This window comes from Dreissena polymorpha, chromosome 11, assembly GCF_020536995.1.
Source record: "Dreissena polymorpha isolate Duluth1 chromosome 11, UMN_Dpol_1.0, whole genome shotgun sequence".
NCBI classification, from domain to species: domain Eukaryota; kingdom Metazoa; phylum Mollusca; class Bivalvia; order Myida; family Dreissenidae; genus Dreissena; species Dreissena polymorpha.
The window spans coordinates 22,171,075-22,195,397 of NC_068365.1; the positions used below are offsets into that span (position 1 = coordinate 22,171,075).

The following is a 24,323-nucleotide window of genomic DNA, read 5'->3' on the forward strand; positions in this document are numbered from 1 at the left end:
GTGATCCCGTGACCTATTTTTTGACCTGGCAAGGCCCATGTTCCAACTTGGCCTTAAGATCATCTAGATACAACTTCTGACCAAGTTTGATGAAGATCGGATGAAAACTACTTGAATTAGAGAGTGGACAACATGCTGAATGTTTAAAACGCACTAAGTGACCCCGTGACCTAGTTTTTGACCCGGCAAGGCATATGTTAGAACTTGGCCTAGACATCATGTAGATACAACTTCTGACCAAGTTTGGTGAAGATCGGATGAAAACTACTTGAATTAGAGAGCGGACACTTAATACGGACCGACAGACAGACCGACCGACAGACAAATTCACTCCTATATACCCTCCTAAACTTCGTTTGTGGGGGTATAATTATTTCCAGATATTGGCTTCTTGATCTAAATAATTAATTATAGCGTAAATTTATTATCATACTTAACTTAAAACCTTAACTTTGTCATAGCAGATGTGTGATTATACAAGGTACTTACCCGATGAACTTCCACTCCGTAGTATCGAACGAGATTCTCATGTGAGATGCCTTCAAAGATCTTTATCTCATCTATGATTTCCTTGAAGTGGCTGTGTATATCAGCGGATGGGAACTTAATCTGGAAAGGTTTAAAAGTTTTTAAAATAAACTAGACATCATCTAGATACAACATCTGACCAATTTTGGTGAAGATTGGATGAAAACAACTTAAATTAGAGAGCGGACCCTTAATTCGGACCGACAGATAGACATTCGACCAACTGACCGACAAGCTCACTCCTATATATCCCCCTAAACTTTGTTTGTGGGCGTATAAAAAACATGACATTTTTATAAATTTGAATGAAAACATATTAACATTTTCTGTTATCTGCCACAGGGGACAAAAATTCCAATTGTCCGCTCGTATTGACGAGTGAAATCTTGAAAGGACGAGTGAATTTCCCTAAAGCTCTCGTCCTACAGGACGAAAGCTCTCGTCCTACAGGACGAATGAAAAAAAGCTGATGTTAAAATATGTATTTTTTGACCAGTAAAACTCTTTTTCTTGAATAAAATCATTTTCTTAAAGCATATCTATTCCGAAAGTAAAACGCGAATGAACCGGAAATAGTAATTGTAAATTTCGCACAGCAGGTGCGCCTTGTTATGCGAGACTTTGTCCCGAGTAAAATATTGTCTTTTTGGTGTAAACTTTGCACGTCCATGTTGACAGGGAACCATCCAACTGCAATCACTGTAAGTATTGATTTTTTTAAAGAATTATTTAACCGCGAAGTACGGTTTTTAAACCAGTCTGATCAGCTGGCATGAATAACTAAGTAAGCACCTTTTTAGCAGTGATATAGGAAACATTGTCATATCAGCCCTTTGCAATCTTTCATTCACACATATTTGAAGGACAAGTGCATGTATTTGCAGGACAAGTGAAAATTTTAATGCACTTGTCCTGCAGGACGAGTGCAATTTAGAATTTGTTTGTCCCCTGGCCATATTGTTTTAGCAAACATTTAGTAGAGAACCTTTTTCAATAAAAGTTTTCAAGTACCTTCAGATACAGACCCTGAGCGAAAGTCGCAAAAAAGTTACGGGGGGAAAACAGGGCTAAAAGCATTTGCATAGGGTCATCCAAAATAAGCTTGTGCAGTCCACACAGGCTATTTTGGAACAACACTTTCTACCTTAACTGAATTTTTGTTTTGAAAATACTTCCTTCAAACGAAAAATAACAATTCACACATGCATAAAGCCCAGTTTTCCCAGGACGAGACTCCATTATTACCATAGAAACTCATAGAGTTGTCCCCCTTACCTCCTTCATTGCCATGAGCACCCCACTGTCCATGTTGACTGCTGAGTATACTTTACCGAACTGACCTTCACCTGATGAACAGAAATGACCAAGCATCGCAATCAATATGACCAACAGCGGGCCTTATTGGCATCGCTCTGGAGAGCGGCGACTAGTATATTATGCATTTTTTTCGCTTATGGGAGAAGTTATTTTACGGATAAATGTATATATTTTTGTTTTAAGAATATCTTGCATTGTGGTGATTTTTTGTGTAAATTAGTGTAAATAAGTACTGCATTTGTGCCTATTACATTTATTACAACATTTATTGCCAATAATGCAAAGTTAATTGTTTTAATTAATAACTGATCCACAACTGATCACAGGGGAAAGATCACAAGGACTGGGTAAATACGCAAAACTTTCTGGTTTTGTATAAAAACAAAACAAAATATATTTATTTTGTGGTTTTTCTAAATTGCTTATTTAATGGAGAATCAATGTAGGACTATATTTGACGACCTATCGCGCAAGCAAGTTTATTGGAAGGCGTAGTGGTACGAAAACGTACAATGTATTAGTTTATTAATAGACATAAAATAACGATCGCTATACACAACTTCACCAAATAGCAGTAAATAAATGATGTCAGCCGGAATAGCTCAGTTGGGAGAGCGTTTGACTGAAGTTGTTAACGCAACAATCATCTAAAGGCCCCCGGGTCAATCCCGGGTTCCGGCACGAACGGAACAGTTCGGCAGCTGACAATTTTTTTCAGTCAGGACAATAAATATAATAAAGCTTTATTTTATGTAGACATTTTAAAATCCATTTTTCTACAATTGGACATTTTTATTAAAATTAATGGATGCCGAGTGGTGACAACGTTAATTAAGATTTCTTACATCACTTAAATATCTGATAAAAAAATACACGTGTTTTTATATTAACAAATAAATGCAAAAAACAAATCTATTATCCATGTATTTTTATGGTTGTCTATCATAGGCCCTAAGTACTATCCCTACCACATATAGAGCGCGAAGCGCGACACGTATTATTGATTGTAACAATGAGTTGCGATAAAGGAAGCAGCCGCTTATCAAGGAGGAACTGTGTCCATGCAACCCGTCCCTAAAGTGAAGCACTCCTCTGAGTTCTTTTAAGAACCACATAAAGAGCGCGAAGCGCGACATGTATTACTATCCAGGTGGTATGGGCCCTTTAGCATTATCCGACCATTACGGTCATAGTTATCTTCCATAGAAGTTGAGAAATTTTGAAATCGTTGTTCGAAGTCCAAAATTTTCATCCGATTGTTCCCAAACTTGCACAGGTTTTTTTATCAATGAGGACCCAACCCAAACTCTATATGAGCAATATCGGACCATAAGTCAAAAATTATGTCTTTTTGAATTTAAAAATAAAAGTGAAAAACTGCTTGGTTAGGTGATTATGTCAACATTTTTCATCAGATTCTCCCCAAACTTACAGTGTCTTCATATCAATGAGCATTTTTACCTCATTTAAAATGAGAAACATCGCGACAATAAGTCCAGATTTTTTTCTATTAAATTTGACAAAATAAACAATTTCCTCTTGTTTAAAAGATTTCACAACTGTCGTCTGAATCTTTTCAAACTTGTTAAGTGTTTTCATATCAGTATTACTCGAACCCAATTGAAAATGATGAATATCAGAGCAATATGAATATCAGAGCAATACATCTATTATGATCTTTTACTGAATTTCAAAGTATTGTGAAATGCAGCTTCTTTATGCAATTTACAGTTTTCATTCATGTTTTTTTCAAACTTTTACAATGTTTTCATATCAATGAGTACTCAACCACTATCGTAAATGAGCAACGTAAGAATAAGTTCAGAATCATCTCCCCTTGAAGTTGAGAAAAATATGAAATTACGCTTACAAGATGAAGCAGATATTTTAAAACCTACACAGTTTTGTTCCATTAATTAAAACTGCACACGGATGCCAGTAAAAAAAGGAAACCAATGTAAATAAAATGAACTATGAAATATTTTGATGTTACAACACAATCATAGATAATGGTTATTTGGGGGTTATGACACAACATCATAAATAATGGTTATTTGGGGGTTATAACACAAAATTATAGATAATGGTAATACCAGTATCTTTTTCTATTTTGTTTAAAATAATCGGCCAATATATTAATATTTACAGTAGAAAAAAATCGTTCCATGTAACTTCATTGAGTGCCTTTTACACTGAAATTCCCGATGCCCTTTGATGCTTTGCATCAATACTTATCTTGTTATTTGTACATTTAAAGTAAATGTTGTTCACTGCAAATTGTAATCTTCAACAAAACATTTACTTTGAAATTACTAACATAAAGTCTTTTAACATTAACTTAAAACATAAAACCTGCATGTTCAAGCTCAGAAAATCTGACATAACTAAATTTACATGTATTTCACAACAACCCCCAAAAATGGTTCCAGAACCTTCTGAAAGAAATCAAGACAACTGCAATTCTTAGTGGGGACCTTAATTATGAATTACATAAAATAGGTAACAATACCTATTTTGTTTCCTTTTTGCCAATGGAAGTTGACCTTTCTAGTGTTCAGATGGTAGCTGACCCCCCTGTGCTTGGTTACACGACCTATGACCCGCTTTTCCCGCCACTGCTGCTCCCGTTCACGCTCGATCTTCCGTATGGCCTTCACTATTCGAACATGTGGCTTATAGCTAAACACGCTACTGCTCCCACAAGGGTTTAGGGCACTGTCTGATGCTGAAAGAAAGGGGTCAAGGTCAAAGGTTAAGGTAAAGTTTTATTTTGTTTATTAATTAGGTAGTTTGACTTTTTATCAGTATAAAGTAATGCCATGAACATCAATGAATAAATTACTTGACATGGAACAAATAAATAATCTCCATCTAAGATTTTGGCTTCCTATCATGTTCCTACTTTTTGTATTATTTAATTAAGCTTATTCTTGGAATAAATAAGATAAACAAATATAGATTATATCAAAAAAAACTTAAAGTTACTAATTTGTACAGTTTAACTCTTCAGAATAAAATAATTTGTTATGGAAACTTTATTATAGTCATCATATACAGTTAATAACGTAAGAAAAGCAACCTTTTCAAAAGATGCACAGTAAAAATGTGCTTACAAAAAAAGCAATTTACTGTAATCAATAACCGAATCATCGACATTAAATGTTAATAACAAATCTGTGGATTGTGTTAGTTGAAATACTTTAACTACATTATTATTGAGCTAAGCATATAACTGACAATACGCAAAACATAAAATTTTACAAAATATACCCGTATCTTTTATTTTGATAACTACAGAATATATTGAACTACATGAACCTCAGTCTATAGCTGAACTGTTTTATCTCAAGAAATATAATGAAGACTATTTTTCTCCTCATTGGTAAGAGGCTTTAAACAATCGATTTTGTGAAGAAATAGCAGTAAAAATGCTGATGTGTGAATGAAAAAGCTGATGTCAGTTTTGATTCAGTTGAAAATTGCACTTTATGATTGAAAGAAATGTTTCATGGGGAAAAGGCCTTTAATAGGCCTCTGTTATGTCAGGCAAAAAACAGAATTATCAATTGAATGGATTCAAAACATAACTAGAACTTTGTCACAGACGTGACAAATATCCCCACATGCCGCATTGACACAGAATAATTTGCATGTTGTCTTCACAAAAAACAGCGGACACCATGCTCAATGTTTAAAACGCACAAGTGACCCGGTGACCTGGTTTTTGACCCTGCATGGCCCATGTTCGAACTTGACCTACACATGATCTAGATACAACTTCTGACTAAGTGTGGTTAAGATCGGATGAAAACTACTTGAACTAGAGAGCAGACACCATGCTGAATGTGTAAAACATACTAAGTGACCCAGTGACCTAGTTTTTGACCGAGCATGACCCATATTTGAACTTTACCTAATCATCTAGATACAACTTCTGACCAAGTTTGGTGAAGATTGGATAAAAACTACTTGAATTAGAGATAGGACACCACGCTCAATGTTTAAAACGCACTAAGTGATCCCGTGACCTAGTTTTTGATCTGCCATGACCCATGTTCGAACTTGGCCTAGACATCATCTAAATACAACTTCTGACCAAGTTTGGTGAAGCTCTGATGAAAACTTCTTGAATTACAGAGCAGACAACATGATGAATGTTTAAAACGCACTAAGTGACCCCATGACCTAGTTTTTTACCCGGCAAGGCCCATGTTCCAACTTGGCCTAGACATCATCTAGATACAACTTCTGACCAAGTTTGTTGAAGATCTGATGAAAACTACTTGAATTAGAGAGCGGACACGGACCGACAGACAGACCGACAGACAAGCTCACTCCTAACTACCCCCCTAAACTATAAACTTATGTAAGTGGGGGTATAATTATGACTAAATTTTGAGGAAAAGGGTAACATACATGCTGTTCACTAATTTGATTAGTTAATAACCCATATTCAAATAATTAAGAGAATAAAATCCTGCTGGAAAACCTGATTCCATAAGAAGGACACATGACACCCCATCAAATTTAAGTCAACAAACAATTGGCAACAGTAAGCTCAGCACAAAGCTGTTTTAAATCTGGTATACAAATGTATTATATACCTGCTTTATGTTTGCAAAACATACAAGTTTTATCAATCGGTAAAATAAAACTGCACAGGAAATAATTCCCTATTATGCTACCCGCTAGTTTTCCAAATCTGTATTACCATACTAGCCGGACTACTTTTAATGGCATCACTTTGAACGCAGAAAATTATAAGAGCATTCTTGGTTAATAATGAACGCTTGAACTCATTTTTTTTAATTTAAGTAATTCAAAGTTGTATATAATACATGAGGGCCTGAAAGGCCCAAAGTCGCTCACCGGAGATAACAAGATATTATTGGGACAAATCTTCTGACCAAGTTTCACGAAGATCAGAAAATAAATGTGGCCTCTAGAGTGTTAACAAGGTTTTTCTATAGCCATATAAGGAAAAATATATGGCAGCCATGTTTTTCAACCAACCGGCATCATTTTTTAACTGTTCCAAGATATTATCAGGATGAATCTTCTGACCAAGTTTCATGAAGATCGGACAGTAAATGTGGCCTCTAGAGTGTCAACAAGATTTTACTATAGCCATAAAATTATAAGGAAAAATGCCCCGCCCCTTGGAAGCCATTTTTTTTAAAGCAAACAATTATTTTTGAACTCATCCAAGATTTCATTGAGACCAATCTTCTGACCAAATGTCATGAAGATTGGACAATAAATGTGGCCTCTAGAGTGTTAACAAGGTTTAACTATAGCCATATATAGCCATATAAGGAAAAATGCCCCGCCACTGGTGGCCATGTTTTTAAAGCAACCAATACCATTTTCGAACTCATCCAAGATATCATTGGGACAAATCTTCTGACCAAGTTTCATGATGATCGGAAAATAAATGTGACCTCTAGAGTGTTAACAAGGTTTTACTATAGCAATATAAGGAAAATAGCCCAGCCCCCGTGGTGGCCACGTTTTTCAACCAACCGGTAACATTTTTGAACTCATTCAAGATATTACTGGGATGAATCTTCAGACCAAGTTTCAAGAAGATCGGACTATAAATGTGGCCTCTAGAGTGTTAACAAGATTTTACTAAAGCTATATAGCCTTATAAGGAAAAATGCCCCGTCCCTTGGCAGCCATGTTTTTCAAGCAAAAGTTACCATTTTTGAACTCATCTAAGATATCAGTGGGACAAATCTTCTGACCAAGTTTCATGAAGATCGGAAAATAAATGTGGCCTCTAGAGTGTTAACAAGGTTTTACTATAGCCATATTAGGAAAAATGCCCCGCCCCCTGGCGGCCATGTTTTTCAACCAACCAGCATCATTTTCGAACTAGTCCAAGATATTATTGGGATGAATCTTCTGACCAAGTTTTATGAAGATCAGACAATAACTGTGGCCTCTAGAGTGTTAACAAGATTTTACTATAGCCATATATAGCCATAAAAGGAAAAATGCCCCGCCCCTTGGCAGCCATGTTTTTCAAGAAAACGTAACCATTTTCGATCTCATCCAAGATATCATTGAAACCAATCTTTTGACCAAATTTCATGAAGATTGGACAGTAAATGTGGACTCTAGAGAGTTAACAAGGCAAATGTTGACGCTGCACAACGGACAACGGACGACAGACAATGGACAAAAAGCGATCACAAAAGCTCACCATGAGCACGTTGTGCTCAGGTGAGCTAAAATGGAATATTACGCAAGTCAATTGTTACAAGTGTTTGTATAAGTCTCGTGGCTTGCACTATTTCGTATCACACTCTCGTGAGATACGTCATCACACAAGCCACTTGACTGATACAAACACATGGAACAATTGACTAGCGTAATATTCCGTATGTATTGACTGACACAGACTTCATAATTCCAGCTTAATTATAAATATTTAAAGGTGACATAGAACACTCTTAGGCTTATGTTACACACAAAAAAGGTTCCACAACTCTGGCAAGCATGCAGTTACATATAATGCCTACCACGATTGCTACAGCTCATACTACCTGGCAAAAAATGAAATGAATACATATGAACCTTGCTCTAGAAAAACAAATTTTTTAAATAAAATTCATTTTAATTATTAAATACTTACCTGTTATCGTATGCTTATACTTTCCAAGGGGAAATAACTCATCCGGAATTTTAACTGGGAATCCGCCACCTCAATACCGTAATACAGGCCAGGTTAAACATAGTGCAATGCAACCTAGCCAAAAATCGGTAACCAACCCTCAATATTCTTTCAATATATATACAAAAATATTAATCGAATAGCGGGGTGGGAGGTGGGACTTACCGATAACAGGTAAGTATTTAATAATTAAAATGAATTTTATTTAAAAAATTTGTTTTAATATCATAAATACTGACCTGTTATCGTATGCTGATTTTGCAGCTGCGGTGGGAAGGTTCGTATATATTTTCCCAACACAGTAAAACCCATAAACAGGGTTATCAGCTAATGATATCAAGTAATCTTCGTTAAAACGGTATTAATAATGACTTCTCGGACAGAGTAATATGTCTATGTCGTAAAGAAGACACTACCGTTAGTGAAACCACAAGCCCAAACGTATACAAATTGTATTGTTGGCACTTCAGAAAACGAAGATAAAAAGATGACAAGGTGGTCGGATTCCTCCAGTAAACAGCTTAGACCACGTCAAAAAGTGGGGTGTGATTAATATATGCCCACAAAACAGACAGAGCTCTTAATTCATGCGGTCAGATCCTAAAAAGGAATGAATCCTTAGATAGGATAAGATTAACTTTCCTTAGTCAAGGTCTAACCCCGAGAAATAGAAGCCGCAGACACATCTCCCCCCCCCCCTTTTTTGGGGAAATGAAGAGTTTCTTTGAGAACCTCGAATGGACTTCTGACTAACACTGCTGAGATAGAACTTCAAAGCCCTGATTGCCCAAAGAAGTTTATCCTCATCTTCATGACTACCAGTTTAAGAAAACTTGGAAACTTGAAGGTAGAAGCCATATAGAGGACTTGATATTAAGCAAGGAATCCTGGCTGACACAACAAAGTGAAAACGACAATAGATCCAACTGGAATTGGTCGTATTCAACAGAAAAAGCATGAATTTCACTTCTCCGTATGGTAAAAGCCATAATAAGAAGGAAAACCGTCTTAAAATTATATTGGAACTGTTAATAAGCCTGATGAAAAAAGGTTCATAGGGAGCTCATTAAGCATCCCAACATGTTACACAAGTCAAAACCGCTTAAGAAGGTAAAGGAACGAAAAACATAGTGTTGACGTTCCATAGTTTGGATCAGTTCCAAAATAGGTAAGACAGCACAGAGTTGCGATGACTTACACAAAACAAGGTATACGAAAGCATAATCTCTATCCTTTGATGAAGAAAAGAACAAATTTCTTATCATCAAGAAAAAGATGAGAAAAACCTCTATGTATCTAGCAGAGTGATTAAGGTAATAACTATGCTCTCAATTACCCAGTAAAAAATGAATTTCCATAGAACCTTGATACAGTTCTGATGGAATTATCCTTGCACAAGTAACAAGGATTGAAACTCTAACAGAAAAACGTTCTTCTGTAGAGATAACTAAAAGTTATTAATGGCCAGACATGAAGTGGCACATGTTTGGATCAGTAAAAATATGTCTCAGTGAGATATGATATTTGACCTGTAAAGAAGTTTCCTGAAAATAATTGTACAGGAGACTTAAAAGGTCGTAGAACCATAATCCCATGGTTCATTAAGTATATTTCATGAAATTATGGCAAAAACTCAGTAATTGCAAAAACTCACCAAGAAGGCAAGATATTCCAGTTTATGTCAATATATGAATGTATAACATTCGCACACCCTGCTGGATCGATTTCTGTGAACTGCATTGTTGGATTTCTGTGAACTGCATTGTTGACATTGTTCAGCATACCGGTATACACTGCGATATACGATCGCATAACGCTAATAACTAGCGTTTGATGATAAACAACATTCTTTGATATACTATGTACACCATGCAACTCGTCTGCAACTTCACTGCCGCGCATGCGCAATTACATTATTGAACCCAACGGAAAAATAATTCGAAAGAAAGAACTGCAGGACAAAACGTCCAACAGGGCGTTGAGACGAACTGGTATGAGAAAGACGATAGAGAAAATTTGTTGTTCTTGCAAAGAACGAATAAGTTCCTGATTTCCAGTTACAAGGAGTAATAATATGATCACCTCCGTGTCTGTAAGTAAACCACGACCGATGTGTGATAGTTGAAACCATCACAAAGGAATCGTGAAAAATGTGTTGTAAATGAAAAACAGCTAAAAAGAATTTTCGCTTTTTAAGATGTAGATGTGCAGGTGATATTCGTTGATATAATTGAGAAAATCAAGATACGTTGTTCATAATTGAGAAAATCAAGATACGTTGTTCTATGTGATCGTCCATAACCTTATCTGCTCACATCTGTATAAGATGTAAGGAAGGTTGTGGTAGAATAAACTATATTCTTGCCAAGATAATCTTCTAGTCTAGACACCACTGAATAGTGGTAAATAATGACAAAAAGATGGAAATCTGTGTCATTAAATAATCCCGAGATAAATACAATTATCTTAAAAATAAAGCTGAAACGGACGTAAGAAAAGACGTCTCAGCAGAAGGACCGGTGACCGGACCGGTAAATACCGACCGGTGACCGGAACCATTTGTCAAGGATGAGTGGGCAAAGAAACCACGGCAAGCCGAACTTTCCCACTCCAAACACACTTGAAAATTGGTAGAATAGGACAGTGTTTAACACTTATAAGTTTATGACCTATCTACAGAATATAGCCTCTTCTTGAACCAATAACAGGCGCCTTTAAAATCCTGGATAATACAGGTCGCGAAGTCATCGATTTGCGAAGTACGGAAATATGATTGATAGTGGTACCTCCGGAATCGGAGGTGTGATGGCAGAAAAAGGTGAAAACCCTAGGGGTAACCTAAAGCGGGTCCACGCTTGCCGGTAGAATGCATGGAAGTCTTAAATTCTGACTTGATTAATCCATTTACTTCAAGACTTCTAACCGGGACGAATTCCGAAAGGAATACGACCAGTTATAGGAAGACGGCCTGTTATGGCCAGAAGTGTAATAGAAGAATAACTTTAAGATGAGGTCCCTCCAGATCCTAGGATCTAAGATCTGAGTTCAATAGGTCCTAAGCCATCTACAAGACTGTAGCCGCTATGCGGTCAATCTGATAGGCAATCCTATGTATCAGAACTCTTGTTGATTCCAGTAGCTTGAAAATATGCACTGCCGTAGGAGCAATAGAAAAGCAGAAGTCGATACAAATGTCGTCTTGCTAATCCTGCTAGCGTCATTAATGTGTCCCAACTGTTCCGTGACACTGACTGCAAAGTCTGTAGCCAACAGGTAAAGGCGGTTAAAACAATTCATCCATCGGGTCTCGAACATAAATTAATAGAGGTCAAATAGTAATGTTCGACCTCAATGCTAGTCTCCGAGCCCACTTCAGCCGATCTATCTGCAAGACCAGTAGTCTGCATGTAGCCGGTTGAGATAGAAGTACAAATAACAGATATAGCATGATTTGGTAACCGTCGCCAGTAGAACATCAGTATTGAAAAACACAAAAAGTCATGTAGATTGTTGAATCCATAAAATATAGTATTCAATACAATCATAGCCAGGGGTATACAACTATGTAATGTAGACGATACCCGTGATACTAAAAATTGACCGATGAAAACACAGTGGAATACCGGTAATTGGTAAGTGGTGACCGAACCGGACCGGTCAATGACCGGTAACTGTAGCCCGGTGAACGGACCAGTCATCAATGTCAAGCACTGCTCGGAAAAGAAGATCATGCCAAAAAATCCAATCCGATGGCGATGAGACATCACTTATTCTGACAGGTGATCAGTGATCGGTGATATGACCGATGAATGGTGACCGATGTCCGGTGATCGGGACCGGTATAATATAACTGCGTCAGAATGGAAATATCTGGTGCAGAAGAATGACCATCCACGAAGTCATCTGATAATGTTAACCGGAAAACAACGGTAGATTATCAGTATTAATAGGCATAAGTGTCCTTGTAGTCGTAGTGGAGAAAAGAACAGCTTATCCCGAAGCCTGAATGTTAAACGAACTAGTGTTTGTATACAACTACGGCTCGGTGACTGCAACATGTGTGGATGCCATAAGAAGAACCATCACACGTGGAATGGAGACATGATATTCCTAAAGGAATAAAATGGAGAGCGTCGATATGACCAGTAGGTTCATTAACGCCTACGTGAGAAGTGGCGACATCCATATAACTTCGATGCCGAAATATTGTTCGGCTACGCTGGAAATATTGTCTTCTACAATATTGTCTCCGTGAGCATTGACATGATCGCTTACGAGCGTATCAACGCCGAGAACTGCTCAATGAAGGAGAGGTATGTTCGATAACTATCCAGTGGTGCTCAATGCAGTCCGCTGATGTCTACGTGAAGGTTGACGACGGCCTCGTTTCCTGCGATGTCGAGATCTGGATTGGCCGAGATGTGGATCGGCTGCGATGAGACCGAGATCTTCTAGAATAACGTCTCCGTGAGTGACGACGTGATCGCTTACGAGAGCCGCGACGATGAGAACTGCTCGACGAAGAAGAGCGTGTCCGATGTCTAATCCTTGAAGAATAGGAGAATAATTCAATGAAGAAGACCGAGTTCTTCTTCTTGACCGGTGACTGGTGTTCTCGGTGGCAGGCCTAGCTGATGACTGTTGACCGGTGACAGGAGCGGTGATCAATGACCGGACCGGTGACCGGACTAGACCGTTGACATGACCGGACCGGTGACATGACCGGACCGGTGACATGACCGGACTGGTGACATGACCGGTGACCGGACCCGTGACCGGACCGGTGACATGACCGGTGACCGGACCGGACCGGTGATCAATTACCGGACCGGTGACCGGACCGGACCGGTGACATGACCGGTGACCGGACCGGACCGGTGATCAATGACCGGACCGGTGACCGGACCGGACCAGTGACCGGACCGGTGACATGACCGGTGACCGGACCGGTGACATGACCGGTGACCAGACCAGACCGGTGACATGACCGGTGACCGGACCGGTGATCAATGACCGGACCGGACCGGTGACATGACCGGTGACCGGACCGGCCGGTCAGACGTCGATCAATGGTCCGTGATCAACGTCCCCGGTGACGTTCCGGTCATATCATGACCAGTGTTGTCACCGGATAATGACCGTATGGCGGATGCCAAATGGTCCGGCATTGGTCGATGTCCTTGACCAATGCCATCGGGCAAAGATCGGCTGACGGGTGTCGCCATATGGTCTGATGTTGACCGACTGTCTAAGAGACTTAGCATAGTACGGTCGCGATCGTGCCCGATACCCGGTGACTGATACTGCAACTATCATCCATGATCTGCGAAGTCACCGGGTATTTATCCACTCTTGTTTCTGCGACCATCATGTAGTGAATATATGAAAAACAAGAGCAAAGCATATTCAACCATAAACTGGTCACAGACCAGATTATCATACGGCACATAAAATCATTATTTGACCATAATGAAAATTATAATAATACTGCCGTAGATCATAAATTAAACAAAAGTTTAATTCAAAACAGATGAAAAATAAAATGACGATCAATTAGATTGTCATACGGAACGTTAAAATCATTATTGCACACAATGGCAAATGATAAACAATCTGTCAATAGAAGAACACGCTTTGCACGATCTCGTAACACATTAGAAGAACATGCTTTGCACGTTCTAGCAATGTATTAGAAGAGCACGTTTTGCACGTGGTCGTTCGCGCCTGAAAACACCCAGCATGGTAGAAATAAACCATTGTTCGATAAAAACAAGCATGGCTTACCTTTTACAAATGAAACAAAATCCATTAAATCCACACAAATTAATCCGAATGAGAAATAAAAGATAAATAACACAATTTATCTATTCAAAACCCCAATCAACCAAGTGAAAAACAATATTTTAATTCAGAGCCGTAAAAGACACGTATACACCTGGTTGATCCGGAAAGAATATTGAGGGTTGTTTACCGATTTTTGGCTAGGTTGCATTGCACTATGTTTAACCTGGCCTGTATTACGGTATTGAGGTGGCGGATTCCCAGTTAAAATTCCGGATGAGTTATTTCCCCTTGGAAAGTATAAGCATACGATAACAGGTCAGTATTTATGATATTAAAACGAGGCTTTACTTATGTGCATAAAGTGTCATCCCAGATTAGCATGTGCTTACAAATCAGGGCGACACTTTTTGCCTAAACTCGATTTCCGTTAAAAAGAATCTCCCTTTGAACGAAAAAAAAAAGCAGAAAGTGTCATCCTTTATTTGTCTGCGCAAATTGCAAACTTAAAGTGCAACATATTATTTGTTACCAATATTTGTATCTACCTGTACATAACTTATTTCTCAACCATTATATTTTGTTATTTTTATAACTGGTAAACTAACCCAATAAAAACTGACGATCAAAACTGAATTTACCCCTTCGTTTCGTAAGGTGGCAACAACTTAATTACTTGTTTACAAGAGGTCAAAATTTAACTTACTACACTGTTGTATATGGTAATTCCACTTTACCCAAGTCCCCTATGCTTACTTAAAGTCAAAGTCCAACTTACGGTTGAAGTCAAAGTTGGGCCTATTCCTCTGTTGCCACAAGGTACTAAATGTCGATGTTCAGCTTACCACTGTGTTGCCTATGGTTACTAGAAGTCTATGTTCAGCTTACCCCTATGTTGCCAATGGTTACTAAAAGCTAAGTTCAGCTAACCCCTGTGTTGCCTACAGTTACTAGAAGTCATAGTTCAGCTCACCCCTGTGTTGCCTATGGTTACTAGAAGTCTAAGTTCAGCTTACCCCTCTGTTGCCACAAGGTACTAAATGTCAAAGTTTAGCTCACCCCTGTGTTGCCTAAGGTTACAAGAAGTCAGCATTCAGCTTACCCCTGTGTTGCCTACAGTTACAAGAAGTCTAAGTTCAGCTGACCCCTGTGTTGCCTACAGTTACTAGAAGTCATAGTTCATCTCACCCCTGTGTTGCCTATGGTAACTAGAAGTCTAAGTTCAGCTTACCCCTCTGTTGCCACAAGGTACTAAATTTCAAAGTTCAGCTTACCCCTGTGTTGCCTAAGGTTACAAGAAGTCAGCATTCAGCTTACCCCTGTTTTGCCTACAGTTACTAGAAGTTTAAGTTCAGCTTACCCTGTGTTGCCTACAGTTACAAGAAGTATGAGTTCAGCTGACCCCTGTGTTGCATATGGTTACTAAAGTTAAGCTTATCTGTGTTGCAAATGGTTACTAGAAATCAACGTTCAGCTTGCCCCTGTGTTGCCTACAGTTACTAGAAGTCTATGTTCAGGTTACCGCTGTGTTGCCCTGTGTTGCCTTATGGTTACCAGAAGTCTAAGTTAAGCTTACACCCGTGTTGCCTACGGATACCAGAAGTCTAAGTTCAGCTTACCCCTGTGTTGCCCACGGTGCACCTCGAAGACAATGCCTCCCTCATCGCCGTCATGAATGTCAACTTCAAGATTACCGTCGGATCTTCGATCTACCTTTGTTCCTGAGAAAAGGGGCAACAGTGTGTGCTCTCTTCACAACATGATTGTATGACAACATTTGACAGGCCTGTCAAAGCTCATGCTTTATGAATAGACAATAGTCTGACTTAAAATGGCACACAATGAAATGGTCAATCATGAAAGTTTTGTTGTTGGTTCTTTAGTTCATGTCCTAATGATCATAAAGCGGCCTACAAATACTTCCACAATATAAAAGACAAGTAGGAACTACAGCTGCTCCACTGTTGTTACCTTTCACACTTAAACTCAATGCTTAATGCATTTGCGTCAAAGGTTATCCCAGATTGACCTGTGAATTCCACTTTTATGAAATATTTTGTTTAGAGTTGGTCTCTTCTTAGCAAAAATCCAATGTAGGCCAAAAGTGTCATCCATTATTACTCTGTGTGGCCAATAAATTACTACACATAATGCAAATGCATTATGTAAAATTTTCCTAAAGGGCAGCTCAATTTTATACATCCTTCTCAATTAAAAGCAAAATGTCAAAAGCACTTCAGGCAGTATTTCTACTGGCAAAACAGATCAGTTTCATTTAAGGAATGAATAGAATGGTACATTTGTCTGTCTTACAACTGAAGAAAATACTGCCATGAATATTAAGTTTTGTTGGAATGAACAACACTTCAGCATGACAAGACTTCTGGATACAAGCTTTTTAAGCTGACGTTTTGTGATATATAATTAATTTACAATTTGTTTTAGGGCCTGATTCATAAAAAAAAAATCCATATTAGAGAGTAAAATATCTTTCACAATATCCTTGCTTTGAGCTTATGGCGATTAGGAGGACTACAGGAAATTATCACAAGCACTGGATTATACAGAACAGACAAACATCACTGGATCTCACAACATGACAGCCAAAACCACTCTCCGTGAGCACCAAACACTGCATGCTTGTGGTTGAGGTCAACAGTATATTTACCAACGGAATGGTCGGGCGCATCGCTTGAGTCAAGGTAGGGCACTGAGTGCATGGTACGCAAGTCTGATACACAAATTAAAACAAAAAGGAATCACTTGTCCTGTTTTAAACAGACAAATGAGCCTCATTCTGGGAAAACTGGGCTTAATGCATGTGCATAAAATGTCGTCCCAGATTAGCAGGTGAACACCATTTAAATAAAGTCTCTTTTTAGACATAATGCCAGAGGGGGAAAGTGGGGTTCCTGATAAGCATGTGCGGACTGAACAAACTCATCTGGGACAAAACTTGACACACATGCCTTAAACCATGTTTTCTATAGAATGTGGCTCAAATCAATTGCTTTGTCTTTCATCAACAAGCAATGGTATGGGAACATGTTTTTCAAGTTAAAAACAGCAAAGCTTGCAATCATCACTTTGATATACAAACTGTTGAGAGGCAGAAGTACCCTTACGGCAAATAAGATAACAAAATATATGCACACAGCGAGTAGCAATTTCAAGCTAGTCATTTCAAAAACATAATATTTCAGGAAGAAACCATGTGATAATTAGTAATGATAAATCTGACAATCATGAAATACATGTACTTCATATTGATCTAAAGGTTTTAGTTTAAACGTTGAAGACAGAAAAAAAATATACATGTAACAAAATATATGTACACCAGTGGCGTTCATGTAACACAAATTTACAAGCAATAACAGCTGTTTGAAAAATGGATAAATCTGCTGTTGGGTAAAAGCAATCGTTTTCTGAAAAATCAACAAGAGATGATTGTAAAACTGATATATCTGCTGTAAGGTAAACCAATCATTAAATAAATCAAATTTGGTTGATACTTTTAACAATCACTGTTATCTATAATAACCCTTGGAAAAAATACTGTAATCTTAATTGTTTTCTTTAAGTTTAGTAAAAAAACAGAGAACTACTGTTGGGTTTGAGAAAAGAAATGACAAGATGCTGCGTTCAATACACTCTGACTCTTTGGCCGATATGAATAAGTACCAATGTAAAGGTAAAAGGACGTAAGATAATATGGGTTTACTCAAGATGTTCACATCTACAAGATGTACAAGATGTACAAGATGTTATAAGATGTAAGTATAAAAGCTTTGAAGGAAGAATCATTTTGGGTTTACAAAGGATGATGTCAAACAAGAGGGCCATGATGGCCCTGAATCGCTCACCTGACTCATTAAGATCAGATGAAAACTATGACCTCTATTGTCTACACAATGTTTTTCTATGATTTGACCTAGTGACCTAGTTCCTGACTCTAGATGACCCAAATACAATCCCAATCCAGATTTCATCAAGATAAACATTCTGACCACAGTTCATAAATATTGGATGAAAACTGTGACCTCTATTGTCAACACAAGGTTTTTCTATTTATTTGACCTAGATTTTTACCCCAGATGACCCAAATACAATCCCACCCAGATTTCATCAAGAATTCTGACCAAATTTCATAAAGGTTGGATAAAAACTGTGATCTCTAATGTCTACACAAGGTTTTTCTATTATTTGACCTAGTGTCCTAGTTTTTGACCCCAGATGACCCAAATAAAATCCCAACCCAGATTTCATCAAGATAAACATTCTGACCAAATTTCATAAAGATTGGATGAAAACTGTGACCTCTATTGTCTACAGAAGGTTGTTCTATTATTTGACCTAGTGACCTTGTTTTTGACCCCAGATGACCCAAATACAATCCCAAACCGGATTTCATCAAGATAAACATTTTGACCAAATTTCATCAAGATTGGATGCAAACTGTGACCTCTACTGTCTACACAAACAAATTGTTGATGGACGGACGCACGGACACACTCAGGCACGCACAACGGACGCCGGACATCACACGATCACATAAGCTCACCGTGTCACTTCATGACAGGTGACCTAAAAATATATGTCGGAGATAAAAATGAACAGTTGTGGTTAAAATCCCATAGAAACAAGGGCTGTTTGTAAAACATGCATGCCCCCCTATATGGGCTATAAGTTGTAGTAGCAGCCATTGTGTGAATACGTTTTTTGTCACTGTGAATGGTGGTGGTGGTGGTTGTGGTGGTGGTGGTGCAGTAGTAGTAGTAGTAGTAGTAGTAGTAGTAGTAGTAGTAGTAGTTGTAGTAGGAGTAGTAGTAGTAGTAGTAGTAGTAGTAGAAGTAGTAGTAGTAGTAGTAGTAGAAGTAGTAGTAGTAGTAGTAGTAGTAGTAGTAGTAGTAGTGGTAGTAGTAGTGGTAGTGGTAGTAGTAGTGGTAGTAGTGGCAGTAGTAGCAGAGGTGGTGGTGGTGGTGGTGGTGGTGGTGATGGTGGTGGTGGTGGTGGTGGTGGTGGTGGTGGTGGTAGTAGAAGTAGTAGTAGTAGTAGTAGTAGTAGTAGTAGTAGTAGAAGTAGCAGTAGCAGAAGCAGTAGCAGCATTACAAGACCAATACTTAAGAATGATCAAATGGGAAAAGGTAACCTAGCACTGGCATTAAATATGGGGCTCATTTACAGGTCAGATTTGGAATCTCTGCTGTAAAATGAGATTTTGAATGAATTAAAGGGAGGCAAATCTGTAATAAAAAGAACATGCATAAACCGTAGTTGTTTCCCTTGTTTAGTTTTAAACCTATTTATTTAGCTCGATTGCGTTGAAAGCCTTAGGCTTATATAAACGCTCTCGAGTCTGTTTCCTGGGCCTAGAACCAGTACTTGGTGTCTTATGGGGAGATCTAAAGAACGCTCCCACCGTGGGGATCGAACCCGTGACCTCCCGGTCGCAAGGCGGACACCATATCCATTACACCACGGCTTCCCTTGTTTGAACAATGCTAAATCCTTACAAGTTTGTAAAGAATTGGATGAAAAATTTGGACTTTATTGCATAAACACCATTTTCTCAATTCAAGGGGAGGTAATTCTGTACTTCATGGACCAATAATGCTCATTTTTTGTAGGGTTCGTGTCCTCATTGATATAAAGACACTGTGCAAATTTGGAAAGGATCAGACAAAAAATGTGGAAGATTTTTGAAAGTTTTCACAAAATAGGCAAAAATGAATAAACATGCAAAGTTCAACGAGCTCCTGCGGCCATGTTTTTTGACGAATCAAATTTCTTTGAACAACTTTTTCAGGGGAGCCTTCAAAGGTCATCCCTGTGAAATTTTTTGAAAATCTGATGAGCGGTTTCTGACAAGAAGATTTTTTAAGGTTTTTACCATAAATGGTCATGGCGGCCATCTTGGTTATGTGATCAAATTTTTTTTAACAATTCTTTTGTCCCATGACCTAGGGATGCTCCACATGAAATTTAGTTGAAATTGGCTAAATGGTTTAGTAGAAGAAGATGTTTACAAATTGTTTACAGACAGACAGACGGACGGACGGCCGGCCGGACGGACGGCCGGACGCCGGACGCTGAGTGATCACAATAGCTCACCCCGAGTTATCGCTCAGGTGAACTAAAAAAGGTAAGGGTCATGGTAAAAAGGAGGAAATAGTGATCTGAAAGTATTGATAGTTTTTATAGATAACATCCATGCAAGTATATAAGCTTTGATGCATGTAGTATTGATGTTAGAGGAAACATGTCAATTTGGAATAACCAAACTTTTGAACAGTCTGTATTAGTCCATAAATATGTAAATGTCAAGGTCAAAATTAGATCAGGTGATATGGGATAGTTGAATGTTCATAGATAATATGAATGTAAGTATCAAAGCTTTGTAACTTGATAACGGTGATTTTGTTTTACAACAAGAGATAAGTTTGTCACTTGAATTTTGTCAAATCCAACCAGGGGTGGGGGGGAGGGTCTCACAGTCAATTATGACCATGTCAGACATCACTGACAACTAAGGCCTGTGGTTTTAAAAGAGATCATAGCCAGAGTTGACCATGTATCTATGGACATAAGTCCACAGGTATGTAATGAACATCAAAGAAATTATCATTATATCATTAAAAAAAAAACTTTGACAAATCTATCATTTGGGTTATAAATAATCAAAATAATAAATCTGTACAGTATATATAATAGGAGATTTATTATTATATAAATTACTTCCCTTGAAAATAACTGTGTGTAACAAATGTCCATTTTTAGCAGCAAATAATTAAAAGCCACTACCGTGACTGTAGATTCACCATTAAAATGTGCAGCTCCATGAGATACACATGCATGCCAAATATATTAAGTGGCTATGTTCAATATTGAATAATTTTCTCCCTTTTTAAAGCTTATTACTTTACTTAAATCTGTATTTTTTACCGTAGACCGTAAAGGATACCTTGACCTTTTACCACAATGTGTTTGTCAGAAACACAATGCCGCCTTCTGCGCCGCTTTGATTTATGTAACAAAAATATGTACGTGGGCAGGTCAGATAACTATGTCCATTTAAAGCTTATTACTTCCCTTGACTTTGTTTTATCGACCCTAGACCTTAAAGGATGATGTTCACCTTGAAATTTTACCACTCAAAATGTGCAGCTCCATGAGATACACATGCATGCCAAATATCAAGGTGCTATCTTCAATATTTAAAAAGTTATGGTCAATGTTAAAGGTTTTTTTTCGGACAGACGGACAGACATACTGACTGATGGACAGTCCAACTGCTATATGCCACCCTACCGGGGGCATAAAAAAGTGTCATTTAAGTAAACCATATACAGACAGACGAAATAACAGACATGGCAATTGGCAGTATGCCTTCCTGGTGCATAAAATTCATAATAATCATACATCCTGAAAAAAAATACAGATATAAGTGTCGGATTCTGTGAAAACTGGGCATAATGCATGCGCGAAAAGTGTTGTCCCAGATTAGCCTGTGCAGTCTGCACAGGCTAATCAGGGACGACACTTTCTGCCTAAACTTGATTTTCAGTAAAGAGGCACTTCATTGAAATTAAAAATACCCTAAAGCGGAAAGTGTCGTCCCTGATAAGCCTGTGCGGACTGCACAGGCTAATCTGAGACAACACTTTACGCACATGCATTATGCCCAGTTTTCTCAGAACCCGACTTATACTATCAACATACGTGTAGAGGTGAAGGCCTCCTGTGATGTCACTGGGGCAGTCTGAGGCCTCCCTGGTTCCAGGAAAGATTTAGTGGAGGTGTGACCATGACATTTTGGTGTCTGAATGAGGGAGGGGCCATGAGGTCAGGCGGCTGTACTGATGGCTCTGGACTGTCTCACTGCTGTGTCTTGTTTTCGACGAGCCTACGAAAACAGATTATATACATACAACTGTCATCTTAATGTTGGCTACAATTTCATATAAATGTTTTTATATAGTTGAAATATCACAAATACCGGTCAAAAAATGAAAAAAATAATGTGCATGTGTTTGGACTAAATTAATGAGATTTTATTATAGTTAATGGCCCTATTCCACTACAAAAACAAGCCCACGATCCCTACAATTTATCAATTTTATTGAATCGGGAAGACTCGTGAAAGTCCTACGATTCAGTAACGACACTGGTACGATTGATTTACGACGAATCGTGGGGTTCGGTTGAAGTCTTGCGAATAGGGTCGCGACTTCACTACGATGTGTAAGAATCTACTGTGACTGCACTACAAACGATGCAGATCGGTCACGATTGAGCTAGGACCTCATCAAATGCACTCATGTATTAGGCGCCAATACCTAATGGTATTGATCATTCTTTACAATGTGACCTACATTCTTCTATGTTCATGTACATGTGTAAGAAGGCCTCCGGGGTTTTTTTTGGCGCCAAATCAAAAATGGAAGTTTGACGAAGAGCAGCTGTAGTATTTACACTATAGCTTGAACATCAACACCAAGTGTTCATCTTCAAAATCCATAGGAGGCGGAGTTGCTCCTTTCGGAGAACTTTCTGTGCCTTCTTCTTCGATTGTATTCTTACTTATCTTCCTCCTGCCTTTGCCTTTCTTGCCATTTTTGATTATAAACAAATAACCTGTTATTCATACAAGCCCTAACAACTGAATGCCTGAAAAAAACGAAAAGCTCTGTTTATATACCGCACCCTTTCTCCGAAACGTAACTGTTTCGTAACAAAATCGCGAGGAATTCTAGCGGGGCTCGCAAGGGTGAACTCTTGAGCGTCTTGACAAAGTCGAGCTGATTTGTAGACAGATCACGTGATCACCGATTTCCCAATTGAGTCACGAATTACCCTACAATTCCATTACGACGCCCAAGACGCAATTCAAAGCTGTACGAGTCAACTGCGATTAAATTCAGTCTTGGAGGTCTGGCCAAATTTTACAACCGTTTTAAAATCTGGCATGATTTTTCTGAGCTCACGAGTGGCAGTGAAATCAATTACAAACAGTCACGACTAGATACGAATGAGTCAGACCTTCGCTGATTGAGCTATGAATGTCCCAAGACCTCAACAAAATTGGGAAATCGGGACAAATCGTGGGGAATCGGTCCGTAGGGAATACCCTTATACTTTTGAAACAAGCATCGCCCTGGGAAAAATTGGGGTAAATGCATGTGCGTAACATGTCCTCTCAAATGAGACTGTGCAATTCGAACAGGTTCATCAGTGACATATTCCCATGTTATCGTATATTTCATTAAAAAGTAGTGTCTTCTCAACAAATATCCAATTGAGGCAGAAAGTGTCATCCCTGGTTAGCCTGCACAGAATGCACAGGCTAATATGGAATGACATTTAAAGCACATGCATTAAGCCCTGTTATCTCAAGAGCATGGTTCAAATATTATTGGATACCAACCTCCAAAATGCGATGCCTTATCTGCATTGCCTATCAGATGTGTAATAAATCATTCAACATCTCCTGGAGGTCCTGAAAGGTAGACGTAGCAATGTAATACTTTTGCGCCTCGTTCTGTGAACACAGTGTTGCATGAATGGTCGTAAAGTGTTGTCCCAGATAAGCCTGTGCAGTCAGCAAAGGTTAATCAGGGACTTCACTTCTGGCTGAACTGAATTTTGTTTAGAAGAGACTTTCATAAATTGAAAAATGCTGTAAAAGCGGAATGTGTCATCCCTGATAAGCCTGTGTAGACTTCACAAGGCTAATCTAAGATAACAGTAAATTCATGTGCATTAAGTGTCATCCCGGATTAACCAAGGCAATCTGCACAAGCTCATTAGGGGCAAAATTTTCCTCTTTTATGGACTTTTTTCTTTCAAACTGTCTCTTTTAAAACGAAAATCCAAAGTAGGCAGAAATGGTCCTCCTTGATTAGCTGGTGCAAACTGCACAGGCTAATCTAAGATGACACTTTACACAAATGCATTAAGCCCCAGTTCTTCAAGAACTCAACCCCATATTATCCCCTACCTTATACTCTGCTCTGTGAGC

The 24,323-nt window shown here is 38.4% G+C and overlaps 1 protein-coding gene across 1 annotated transcript in view; it reads right to left on the reverse strand.

Annotated features, from left to right (window-relative positions):
- Positions 1-23,803, reverse strand: part of LOC127850302 (mitogen-activated protein kinase kinase kinase 4-like) — a 37,689-nt gene extending 13,886 nt beyond the window's left edge. Inside the window, 6 exon segments of the mRNA XM_052383245.1 lie at positions 490-609; positions 1,804-1,874; positions 4,355-4,570; positions 16,974-17,036; positions 22,025-22,208; positions 23,730-23,803. Of these exon segments, the coding sequence (XP_052239205.1) occupies positions 490-609; positions 1,804-1,874; positions 4,355-4,570; positions 16,974-17,025 (459 nt within the window). The 5' untranslated portion in view covers positions 17,026-17,036; positions 22,025-22,208; positions 23,730-23,803.
- Positions 23,804-24,323: the final 520 nt, after the last annotated feature.